At 39.1% G+C, this 12172-nt stretch overlaps 1 protein-coding gene and 2 long non-coding RNA genes across 13 annotated transcripts; 1 reads left to right on the top strand and 2 right to left on the bottom strand.

The window, feature by feature from the left end:
* Nucleotides 1-2121: 2121 nt before the first annotated feature.
* On the top strand, nucleotides 2122-12033 carry LOC130693227 (uncharacterized). 5 transcript variants are annotated; one of them, XM_057516355.2, is made up of 5 exons: nucleotides 2122-2220; nucleotides 2274-2345; nucleotides 2404-2543; nucleotides 2614-2797; nucleotides 11835-12033. In XM_057516355.2, exons 1-4 carry the CDS (start codon nucleotides 2193-2195, stop codon nucleotides 2767-2769), a joined length of 396 nt encoding a protein of 131 aa, XP_057372338.1. In that variant the 5' UTR covers nucleotides 2122-2192; the 3' UTR covers nucleotides 2770-2797; nucleotides 11835-12033. The 5 variants fall into 5 exon arrangements, 1 of the variants encoding a protein (XP_057372338.1); XR_009001631.2 differs by lacking the exons at nucleotides 2122-2220; nucleotides 2274-2345; nucleotides 2404-2543; nucleotides 2614-2797 and adding exons at nucleotides 11395-11451; nucleotides 11545-11566; nucleotides 11638-11772; XR_009001628.2 differs by lacking the exons at nucleotides 2122-2220; nucleotides 2274-2345; nucleotides 2404-2543; nucleotides 2614-2797 and adding exons at nucleotides 11400-11451; nucleotides 11545-11772.
* Nucleotides 5232-8663, bottom strand: LOC130693230 (uncharacterized). Of its 6 annotated transcripts, XR_009420620.1 has the most exons (5): nucleotides 7017-8662; nucleotides 6855-6919; nucleotides 6698-6778; nucleotides 5373-5438; nucleotides 5232-5285 (listed from the first exon to the last, which is right to left on the bottom strand). It is a non-coding gene; the product is annotated as an uncharacterized LOC130693230 (long non-coding RNA). The 6 variants fall into 6 exon arrangements; XR_009001635.2 differs by lacking the exons at nucleotides 5232-5285; nucleotides 5373-5438 and adding an exon at nucleotides 6124-6346; XR_009420618.1 differs by lacking the exons at nucleotides 5232-5285; nucleotides 5373-5438 and having other exon boundaries at nucleotides 6372-6778; nucleotides 7017-8546; nucleotides 8617-8663.
* On the bottom strand, nucleotides 8734-10191 carry LOC130693232 (uncharacterized). Of its 2 annotated transcripts, none has more exons than XR_009001640.2 (5): nucleotides 9648-10191; nucleotides 9389-9522; nucleotides 9095-9249; nucleotides 8864-8991; nucleotides 8734-8804 (listed from the first exon to the last, which is right to left on the bottom strand). It is a non-coding gene; the product is annotated as an uncharacterized LOC130693232 (long non-coding RNA). The 2 variants fall into 2 exon arrangements; XR_009001641.2 differs by having other exon boundaries at nucleotides 8886-8991.
* Nucleotides 12034-12172: the final 139 nt, after the last annotated feature.

Here is a 12172-nt window from a genome sequence, read left to right as displayed (position 1 = left end):
TTTTTTCGTCTTCTAAAGATTGACGAGGCTCGTCAATCGAACCAATGGGTTTTTCATACTACAATTTGGTAATTTTCAAACTTGAAGTAGTCTTGATAAACATCTTCAAAATCGTAGAACCAATGTTGCGCGGTAATGTCCATCGGTCTTTGTTGTAACGCATTGCAATGCTCGATAAATCAATTTCTGACTGGAAATGAGACTAGTGCAAGCAGGAGCTTCGCCACACGTAAATGAAGGTCCTCTTCCGATTCATGAAATGTTAAGAACAATATGGGAATGACAAAAGGATACGGAAGTAGAACATCTACTTGCATAAGGTGGCGGTATCATTCTAATCGGAGAAGTTAGTCATGAAATGTTCTTACATACGTTTTAACGAAATGGAATGTTGGCTGAGAATACGTCGAAATTTACAAAAGAGGAAAGATACCAACTGCTTCCTAAAAGCAAGTTGATAACGTCGGTGATGCAAACTCAACGTAAAATTATTTTAGACTTATTCTAAAACAGACGATTCAACCATGCTAAGAAAAAATTATACTTGCTGCCCTCACGGTTAAAGCAGAATTACCTGACATTAAACAGCAATAAAAAACTTTTCTTTTTCGTAAACTTTAACTCCTGACATTGTATTACGGTTCCGGCATTTTGATTTTTTTCTTTAGAATTCGTCGCTTTTCCCTTGAACTGAAGAAAAGCATAATAATAAATACTACATAATCAGAACATGTTTTTAAACATAACAATCGGGATTTTAACGATATAACTTCATAGAACCAGAATGGTTCTAAGACTGTCGTCAGCAAGAAGCTGAGGCAGTGGAAGAATAACAGACTCAGCATTCAACAGTTAGGTTGACTGCGTTGAATGCTTGACTCCATATGAAACGTGTACACCCAAAATCTATACTCCTATTTGGCAACGTTCTAGAAATACCCATTCTTCTAAAGTGCTTCCGCCATCAGTGCATGGCAATCCGTTTTACCCCCAAAAAAAAAGTATCGGCTTTTTTTTCTGTTCTACTGCTATCACCATCTAGCGGTCAGATTTCTAATTAGTTCTCCACATACACTCACCGAACATTTCTGCTGCATCGCACTAGCACTGTAGCGTACTGGCGTGCTAGCATTGCGCCAAATATTCAGTGTATCTAAAAAACGATTAACTTAATGAAAAAAATAGCAATTTTACCGGAATCAGCATTCAATTTTTAGTACATTTTGTGATTTTCAATCAATTCCGATGAGTGCTAGGTTTTGCAGAAAAATTTTTAAGCCCAACTTTTCTTATATACTTAGCCGGGCTTATTTAGTCGGGCTTAAAATTTTTTTTTGAGCAAGATAAATAAAAAAAAAATTGGTAATTGTAAACACAGCTAACACAGACAATGAAAGAAACGAATTTTGCAAAAAATATTTTATAAAAAAAAATTTATTGACAATTCTCTGCACATTACAATTATTTTTGCAACTTTAAAAAGGCACAATAGCCCTTTCAAAAGTTGCCGTCAACCCAGGCAGGGGGAGACACTGCCTTGTTGACCCACCGGGGAGATTACCCGGTGATTGGCTAAGAGAAGCCGGAAGAAGAGCTGAAGATTTGGAACATTTTTACAGGAGCGATTAACCTTTAGTTCGGATTTGTGGGTAACCACAGAGCCCTCCGTGAACACATCATCGGACTAAGCGGACATCCACGTCCCCTTTCCGGCCAGAGCCCTCCAAACCTCGGTATATGTTGTTTTTATATATACCGTACAGTAGGGGCATGACCCCCTACGGGCTTATTACGAGTCAAGGGGAAACGGGGCTACGGAAAGGAAGGGAGCCCAGATATGCACTTCAATTTTTTTAATATAAAATACCGTCTCGGGAATCCGAATGAAGTATAGAAATGTCATGTCATCCATTCAATCATTACAATTTATTACAGAAAAAAAAGAATTATTAAAAAAAGAAAAAAGTGCGATTTTTTTTTTTCCGACATTTTTTTTTTACACAAAAAAAAAAAAAAATGTCGCCAAAAAAAAAAAAAAATCACACTTTTTTCTTTTTTTCCGACACGTAGCCATCTACCGCTCAGACTCGTTATTACTGGCGTAGGCAATTTCAGTCCATTGGATGCCATTCGCAGTTAGTTCAGTAGCGTGGATGGAGAGAATAACGCGTGGCTGGAGGAACAATTGAAAAATGGATAAGATAATACAACAAAAGGATGGTAAGTATAAACATTATTATATTGCTTTTCAATTATTAATTATTGTTTATTAGATCAAATTATGAAGCTGCAGGCCCAATTATTGGAACAACACAAAATATTAGATAACAGCAAAGCTAAGGATGGTAAGGGCTTATACATAATGATTCTATTTATTTGCTTTTATTCATTTGTGTTTTGTAGCTCAAATTTTGAGTCTACAAGCTCAGCTAGGGGAAAAGAACAAATTGGAATGGAACAGTTTCCAAACAGTGAAGGAGGTTTTTCCAAACTCATCCCTAACTGAACATGAGGATGAATTGGCATTAGGCGAACACAGTCAGGTACCTAAACTTTTCAAATAAGAATTCAAAATAAGTATAGAATTTTAACAAACAATTATTTATTGCTTAGTTATTCAGTCTACCACCTGACAGTGTGTTAAAGTTAAATTCTGTTAGTGCTGCACTAAAAGAATTGTTAGTAATAAGTCCAGGCAGCAAAGGAAGTGAACAATTGTGGGACCGTATTTGGGCTGAAAATGGGTGTGGTACGGAAACCCAGAAATAGCATGAGTTCAACATAAAACAGGAATTAGGTACTTTTCGGTTTTTTGTCTATCGAAACAGTATTTTTAATGCTATTATTTTGCATTCACAGAATTCTAGTGGGGGATCAAGTCAAGTCTAGAAGTGTTACAGGATGGAAGAGTGAGCCTACAGTTGAAAAACACTGAAAGTGCATTACCATTAAGGTATGAGGTAAAGTAATAGAGTATGCAAATTGTCTAATGAGAAGTACCATCTTGTGTGAATGAATCCTGTGTAACAGCAATCCTTTATAGTTCTGTTATAGCTAGAAGCCTCAAATAATTCTGCTTCTCTTGCTAAAGAACAACTTGTCCTTTACACTCAGAGTGTTGGTGAAGCTGGGTACTTAAATGGCCCTAAAGATGTTTCACTTCACTGGCATTGCAGCGATGAACATCATACATGGACTCTTTAGGTATGAAAGGAATTTTCTTGAAAAATTTTTGAATTTATGATGAAGCTTTTCTTCTCCTTTTTGCCAACCATGTCTAATCTACAAAAAAAATTTATCCAATAGGAAAGGATTTTCAGCATACTGGGAACACAACTATCAACAATGCAACATTCTAGGGGTGTTATTTTATCCTTCAAGAGCCTTATACAATGATTTTCATCTACAATTTGTATGGCCTTTCCCGAGCTTCTGCCAGAAGTTGAATCTATGAGTCATGTAAGTCACATGAGCAACAATTGAGATGCTTAATGGTGTTGTTTTTCTTTTCTCAGTGTAGGTTAATAGTAACATTGGATCTGAAAAAATTCTTGGTTGGGGCATGACACTGAATAAATTGTAATGATTGGATGGATGACATGATATTTCTATAATTCATTCGGATTCCCGAGACGGTATTTGATATTTAAAAAATTGAAGTGCATATCTGGGCTCCCTTCCTTTCCGTAGCCCCGTTTCCCCTTGACTCGTAATAAGCCCGTAGGGGGTCATGCCCCTACTGTACGGTATATATAAAAATAACATATACCGAGGTTTGGAGGGCTCTGGCCGGAAAGGGGACGTGGGGTGTCCGCTTAGTCCGATGATGTGTTCACGGAGGGCGACGTGGCTATCCACAAATCCGAACTAAAGGTTAATCGCTCCTGTAAAAATGTTCCATATCTTCGGCTCTTCTTCCGGCTTCTCTTAGCCAATCACCGGGTAATCTCCCCGGTGGGTCAACAAGGCAGTGTCTCCCCCTGCCTGGGTTGACGGCAACTTTTGAAAGGGCTATTGTGCCTTTTTAAAGTTGCAAAATCATTTATATGTGCAGAGTAATGTCAATACAATTTATTTTTTTTTAACAAAAAATAGCAAAACTTATGTTTTTAACTGCTTTCTTACTCTGCCCTTTCTTTTTTTTTATATTGCTTGGTCTTGTGTTTTCTGCTTGGCATTCTTCTAATTTCTTTCTTCATTTAATATTCTTACTTCGATAATCCATTTTAAGTCGTCTGGGATTTGAACCACAGAATTCTTGCACCATAGGCCAGCGTGCTACCGGTATGTCATACTACCCTTGTTAACATTGTTTCGGATTGTGATACCTATATAGATATTCAGTACACACTAGCTTATTGTTGAATGCATATTAGTTATTTGTAAGTTCATGGTTGGAATAATGGTAAAGCATGTGTTTGTCATGCTAGAATACTAGGGTTCGATCCCCATATCAGTTAATGTACAGCTAAATAATAAATACAAAATTAAATAGTGTAAAATCGTTTTTATTGTCCCTCCTTCCACCCACATATCCACCACTATTACATACATTTTAAAATACAGTACACAACATACAATACATACACAGATACACTTAAACTAACACGTTGGCTGCCACGCCACCATTTTCTACTGTCGCTAGTGTCGCTATCCTAGGGATAGCGACCAAGGGGGCCGGGTAGGCCGGGCTGACACGGCGATGAGACCTTTTTGGGAACGCACACCCCAGGTCTCATCAGCCGCATCGGAAAAGGGAATTCCCTGTGGTGCGTTGCCTAGGGGCCATTCGGCCAATCTTGGGCAGTGGCGCTGCTCCACCCCATGGCAGATAGACCATGGAGCAGAACAGCGCGGCCCGTCCCTGTCAAGCTACAAAAAAAAAGGGGATCAAAGTGGGTGGGTGGCAGCCAACGTGTTAGTTTGCAAAACATAATACAACATAAAACAAAACACAACCATACCACGAAGACGAGGCGACCACGAGGTGATGAAGGGGCGATAGGGGAGGCGTAGACGGCGTGACCACGAGGCGATGACAGGGCGACGACGACGGGCGAGGCGACGGGAGAGGCGAAGACGGGGCGACGGGCGAGGCGACGGGCGAGGCGACGGGCGAGGCGAAGACGGGGAGACGGGCGAGGCGACGGGCGAGGCGAAGACGGCTACAGGCGAGGCGGCGGACGGGGCGAAAAGCCAGGCGACGAAGGATTATGAAGTGAAGAACGGGCAAAACTTAGAATTTTGATTCAATTTTGCGTGGAACAGAAGATGATGGCATAGTTCTAAATGATAAATATGAAGAAAACGTTACTACATGTGGAATATAATATTATTGGCATAATTATAACAGGGAAGGAAATTTACTTTACCCTGTTGTCCAAAGACGCAAAAGTTGTTGGGCTGGTAATTTTGCTGAAGGAGAAGGCTCGGCAGACCTACGATGGGATATTATATTTAAAGAATGGCAACAGTAGATAAGCCTCAAACTTAAAATACCAAACAGGACTGGCTGTGATGTCCATTTCTATGTAAGTTGGTTGGTAGTGGTTAATCATTGGAATCCAAACAAAGAGGGACATGATGCACTAGTCAGATTAAAGCTGTTTCTGATGACTAGGCAAAGGGTAGTAAAATGAGACAGTGGTGTGTTGGTTCTATCATTGGTGACCTTCCCACTGGTTAGTATGTCTTCCGTTGTAAGTTTTACAAAGCTAGATGTTAAAGTCAGAATCATGCCAATATTAACGGCCACACACAAGTTACATACCTCTAAATAGAGCAACAGAGTAGCATGATGGAATGCTAAGGTCATAGTTCTTTGACAGAGCAATTTGTGACAGTTTGGAATTGGCAGCTTGCATAGCTTGCAAGATTGCCCGTTACATGAAAAATGAAATATTTGGTTTGCTTCACGTCCAAAACGACACAGGGAATAAAACACTTAATAGTACTTAATTTTATACAACTTTTCACTGGAGTCTAACATTTTTAACAAAGACTTTCAAGCAGGATTAACTGCTTACACCACTGTCACACGTAAACATTCCACCATTTTGGAAGCGCAACAGCGACATCTAGTTTTTTTCTCAACAACCAAAATAAAAGTGAATCGAAGAAGAATTAGTGAACAAGTTGTTTATTAAAAAACCTCGGTATTACCATTAAAATACATGATTTAGATTGGAAATTTCACAGGGCTTTTTACAAGCGTGTCTGACCAGCATCAAACTGTAGTTTAAGAATAAATAATCTTACGTGTTTTTGTTTAAAATAGTACTTCCCATCTCTTGCCAGCTTTTAGTCGTATAAATATCAACACATAATCACCAGGTTTTTCTTGTGTCTTCTCGGTTAGAAAATGAAAATACAAAATGACAAAGTTAAGTCAAAACAACGAATTACTAGAAGATCAACTGTCGGTCACACAACATGATACAAAAACACGACATTTACATATAAAACAATCGGTTCGGTATTGCGAACGCCTGTGTGCCCTTTGCGCTAATACCAATTTAATGAAGATATTGACCAAAAAGAACGACATTTTAGTTTTTTGCGCTCGTCCCCAGAGTCAGACGATTGAACGTAAAAAGTATAAAACACGCTCAAAATAGCCCAGAGAAAACTGAATCGGATAGCGCGGAATAACACGCAGGAGAATACCGAGTAGTCTAACAAGAATAACGTTTATTACCTTTCAGCAGATTGTAAAACGGTGACAGTCAGTAGGATGTTTCGTATCCAATTGGAGACGCCTACGTAGATCCTTGGGAAACTAAAAATTTTGGGCAAATCAAACAGTCCTCAAAACCCACTTCCTGGTGACGCAAGTTCACATATTATTTACATACTTTAACGGCTGTTGATGCTAGCTGCAATTTTTCCGGCGCAATGTAAATCCATCAATATTAGTAACCTAGAAAGAGAAAGTTTCTATTAGAAGAAAATAAGGATGATTCTTAATGTTCCGAGAATAATTAAACTTCGATAGGTCTTATTTACTAATTACTCACCCGATTTAGTATGTGTCACGCACCCTTGTTTTGCGTAACAGCCAGACAGAGAAAACATTTTAAACCTTGGCTAAGGAGATCCGCCGGGCTCATCCAGGTTACGTGCTAGTGCTTTTCCATAAAACCTTCATTGTTAACTTGTTTGGAATTGATGTGACTCCTTGTTGTAATCATAGTAGGAGAGCAATCCCTTGATTTAATGTAATCTGGAAGGGAAAAATATTATAACGATTCAAGAAAAACATGGCTATTAAGATTACCACTAACTAAAATCTTAATCCTTTGAAGATAAGTTTTGTGCATTTCAAGAATTATTGAACATCAGAATTTTCTATTAATTCACCATCAGGACAGATTAATATGTACCACTGCTATTGAAAAATGTAGACTGTACGTGATGTGTGCGATAAAAAAATCCAGAAAAATATCTGTTAATTCAAGTTCATCTAATTTTCATCCATTCTACCATACCATTTCATTCCACCTACAGGGGAAACGGCCTCACGTGCAGAGACTTATCAAGGCGTATTCGGTTTTCTCAAGTATAAAGCACGCTTTGAAATAGATGGAATGTTTGTCTGTTGGAAAGCAAACGAAATCATCCAGAGCCATTTCGGTCAGTATGGGGACGAGTTGAGTGCAATCCGGCCGAAAACCTTCGACGAAATCAACAGAAAGCATTGAAAACTTCCTCGATCGACAACTGAATTCGACATCTTGTTAACTATATGTTTTGCCCTGATGAGGAATGAATCACACACTTCTGGGATTTAAACTACGATAGGCCTACTCCAATATACAGACATAATGCAATTTTAAAACATCCGCCGCGTATATTCGAGAAAGCCTATTAAGCATAAAATCAAAAGGTGTGTATATAGTTTACATGATGTGAAATAAGAAAAAAAAATCACCCGAATTGTAAATTTATTAAATAAATCCCGTGCTTAAGGCTTCGCCTTTAGACCTTAGCCGGATTTAACTTCACCCCGTTCCCACACTGACCAAAACGGCTCTTAGTGATTCCGTTTCGTTCTGCCTGCATTTTCACTTTCAAAGAAATACATTAAACAAAGATAAATTTATACGTAATAAATAAATATCCGCAAGGAGGCCGTTCCCTTTGTAATTGGAATTAACTTTGAATTTGTGGAATAGAATGGTATAGTAAAATGGAGGACGATTGAGGGATTACTTATGACAAACTACGCAAGATATCTAGATGTTAGAATGATTTGGATCTAAATGGATGTCCTACCTCGTTCACATCACTTGAACATTTCAATTATATATGAATACGGGAAGAGCTTCTCAGCACTCAACTTCAGATTGAGAAGCGTAAAATTTTAAATAAATACTATTACTTGTATGGCTTCCAACTATTTTGAAGTTGAAGCTTTGCTGCTGTGCCAATTCCGGATGTTTAACTCTGTGTTTCTAATAACAAACCCTTATGATAATGGTAGATACATGGTTGCATGTTGCTGCGTAGTCGGTTGTTTTAAAGACGAATGCTTCCTTTTCTTTGCTCTCGTTTCACAGATAAGAAAGACTTCAGATTAATATAGCACATAAAAGAATTATACGACTCAAACCTTACCTAGGCCATGGTTATTTCAGACATCAGCAGCGTTGGCAATACAAGACGCACTGAAAACGTGATACAATTTTGAAAATGTTTTAGTAATGATTAAAATGGAATCTCAAAACGACATGCCTTGCTTATAGAAGAATAAGGTTTTCACAGCTAAACGCAAAGTCCTCGAAGTACATAGCGTAAAGTGAAAGCTGTAACAAAAATAAATTAAGAAAACAATTAATGAATAAATATTTGTATAATAACGTACCACGTAGTATCTAGATTCCAACCTTTTTGTTGTTTTAGCCATGGCAACATGGATATCGACGGATAAACGTCAAACATGCGAAAAGCAGTACGGTAGTCCAAAAACTCTTATCGGTTTTCTATGTAAATCTAACATAACCATGCCCAAAAAGAAAAGAAATATGTATATATGATGAATTAAACATGTGGTCTAAAGAAGAATAGCAAAAGTCAGTTAATCATATAGCTTTACCATGAATGAGAACCTGCAACTGGTTACTGATGTAGTTTTTTCTTCAAACAGAAGCTTTCTTGTTGTCCACATACTGTTGTGTATATTTGTTGTTCCATATCGCCGTTGATTCCAAAAACAGAACTATGAACAAATCGAGCTCGCTGAAGACGTTTCTGAGCGTATAGAACAAAGTTATGAGCATGCAAAAACTTCCATTGCATACCTAAGAGAGCTTAAAAGAACTTCAACTTCTATTTCTTCACCTGACTAACTCTTTCTTTTAAGATGACTATTACTAACTATGGAACTAACCTGGAAAAAGTAGTACTATGGGGTTCTTAGAGGCGACAGCAAGACTCCATGTTTGAAGAGTAGCAGCCTGGATGAACACAGAAGCGCCGGGGGATAGGTAGATTTTCTTCGGCCGCCAAGTGGCGCTAATTTTCCTTAGGAGTAGGTGAAAGAATATGAAAGAAGTTTTAAATTTATATAAATTTGTCAATTTTAAATAGTCTACTAGTACTACTGTACGTAATGGTGTTAGATACAAAAAGGAACAACAAAAACTTACAGGTATCGAATTGGGTCACATATCCCGATCATAAGCGTCTGCATCCACGAGCCGTCTTTCAGGCCGTGGGGAGGCTAACGAACAGCCTACGTTCAATGTTCCCCTCTTCTCCACCCTTCAGTTTGTGGGTCGATCCTTAACGTGTAGTGAACAGTACTACAGATCGATTTTTAGCCTGGCAAGGCTTTTTTTGCCATTTTTAGCCTGGCAAGGCTTTTTTTTGCCATTTTTAGCCTGGCAAGGCTTTTTTGGTGTACCATTTAGCCCCGTTATAGTAGGCATGGCTCTTCTTTTCTCTCTTCTTTTATTCTTTCTTCTTTTTTTCTCACTTCTTTTATTCTTTCTTCTTTTATTCTTTCTTCTTTTATTCTTTCTTCTTTTTTTCTTTCTTCTTTTATTCTTTCTTCTTCTTTTCTTTCTTGAATGAGTAGAATCTTGCGTATCTTGAATGATGAATTGGAGGGAAAGGGAGGGAGGGAAATTGGCGGTGGCGGGACTTGAACCCGGGGCCCTCAGAATGCGAAGCGAAGGTGGTAACCACTGTGCCAGGACCGCACATCCCAAACAAATTTTGCTTTGGGTGTCACCCATTGAAATAGGTAGCTTATGAAGCAATGGAATAGTGTAGTATGGCGCTATGGCTTAGTATACGGCTACCATGCTGATTTCACGGGTTCGATTCTATGTTTTTATAATTATATTAATATTTTTTTTTACGTTTAGCAACGCACTAGTAACTTTTGCCCGTGCAAGACCTGGGGATAGCGCATTTTAACGCTTCTTTTTCTTAATTTTAGTCGGTCAATCGTTAATTTGAGCCTAATTTATTCGTTATTTTGCCGTCTAATTTTAATTCTTTTTTCATATTAAAACACTCCCTATTTTTGCCCGCAAACCCTCTCACTTTATTTATTTACTAGTAACGTTGAGCCCGTCCACGGCCGGGGGATAGTTGGCGCTAGCGTATTTTTACGCTATTTTTAAGAAAATTGACCCATGCCTATTTTTTGCCCGTCTACTCTTAATTCTATTCATCAATCAAGAGTTCCCCTTTCATCCCCGCCGACCCACTCATTGTTTCTGCCGGCCATCCCCTCACTTTCTCTGCCCAACCACACTTTACCCGTCGACCCCCTCTCTGCCCGTCAACCCACACTCTGCCCGTCAACTCCCATTCTGCCCCCAAAAATGCCTACTGGGGGAACATCTACCTTTTTTTTGCATTTGCCCACCCTTTCGTCACAGTCTCGGCCCGTCAACACCCCCGCTATAGTTGTCCGTCCATCCATTTTTTGCTTCTGCCCGCTAAGAAGCCCGCTGTTATTGCCCGTAGACCTCTCTGCCCGTCAGCCCCCGTTCTGCCCGTCGGCCCCCTCGCTGCCCGTCGACCCACTCATCTGCCCGTCGGCCCACGCGCTGCCTGTCGACCCACTCGCTTCCCGTGACGTGACTCGTGATGTGACAGACACAGGCTCCTCCTCTTCAAAGACATCATGTGTCGCCATCTAGGTAAAATCCAGTTCAGTCAGATTCAAACAAAAAACAAGCTTAACTTTGTCTTTACTTATTTTCTCAGAAATCTGGATTGCTATAAAAACCCATGATTTTGAATCGAAATTCAACGATGATGTCGGAAAACCAGTGCGTCTTTAGTTGCGTTTTTTCGGAACGAATATCGTTTGGCCTTTCGAAAATCGATTAAAGGATCCGATAAGCAAGAACCCATTTGGCGTAGTCAATGGGGGGGGGGGGTGTAAAACGGATTGCCATAGTTTGCATCAAACTTACCCATTCGGCAACCCAAGTGTGCATATGTTTTTCTTTGATAATTATTTTATTTTGCTACTATGCTTGGTAAACTGCAATTATGCCCAATATTTTTACCTTTGCATTTTAGGTCTTCTCTTCTATGTCACTAAGTACTATAGGGAAGGGAATAACTGAAGTTGATTGAGATCTATTCTGATTCTCCTGATATCCATCTCAACAGGTTTTTATTTGCTTTTCAACATCCATTTCATAGTGGGACGTGTGGCTTTGATTAATATTGCCATAAAGTCTGCCGAAAATGGGTGTGGTACGGAAACCCAGAAACGGCATGAGCTCAACATCAAACATGGATTAGGTACTTTTTGGTTTTTTGTCTATCGAAAAAGTATTTTTAATGCTATTGTTTTACATTCACAGAATTTTAGCGGGGGATCAAGTCAAGTCTGGAAGTGTTACAGGATGGAAGAGTGAGCCTACAGTTGAAAAAACACTGAGAGTGCATTGCCGTTAAGGTATGAGGTAAAGTAATAGAGTATGCAAATTGTCTAATGAGAAGTACCATCTTGTGTGAATGAATCCTGTATAACAGCAATCCTTTATAGTTCTGTCACAGCTAGAAGCCTCAAATAATTCTGCTTCTCTTGCTAAAGAACAAAAAACTTGTCCTTAACGTTCAGAGTGTTGGTGAAGCTGGGTACTTTAATGGCCCTACCGATGTTTCACTTCGCTGGCATTGCAGCGATGAACATCATACA

This window comes from Daphnia carinata, chromosome 3 (assembly GCF_022539665.2).
Source record: "Daphnia carinata strain CSIRO-1 chromosome 3, CSIRO_AGI_Dcar_HiC_V3, whole genome shotgun sequence".
Taxonomy (NCBI): Eukaryota; Metazoa; Arthropoda; class Branchiopoda; order Diplostraca; family Daphniidae; genus Daphnia; species Daphnia carinata.
The sequence above is the reverse complement of the archived record's forward strand: the minus strand, read 5'-3'. Positions and strand labels throughout refer to the sequence as shown.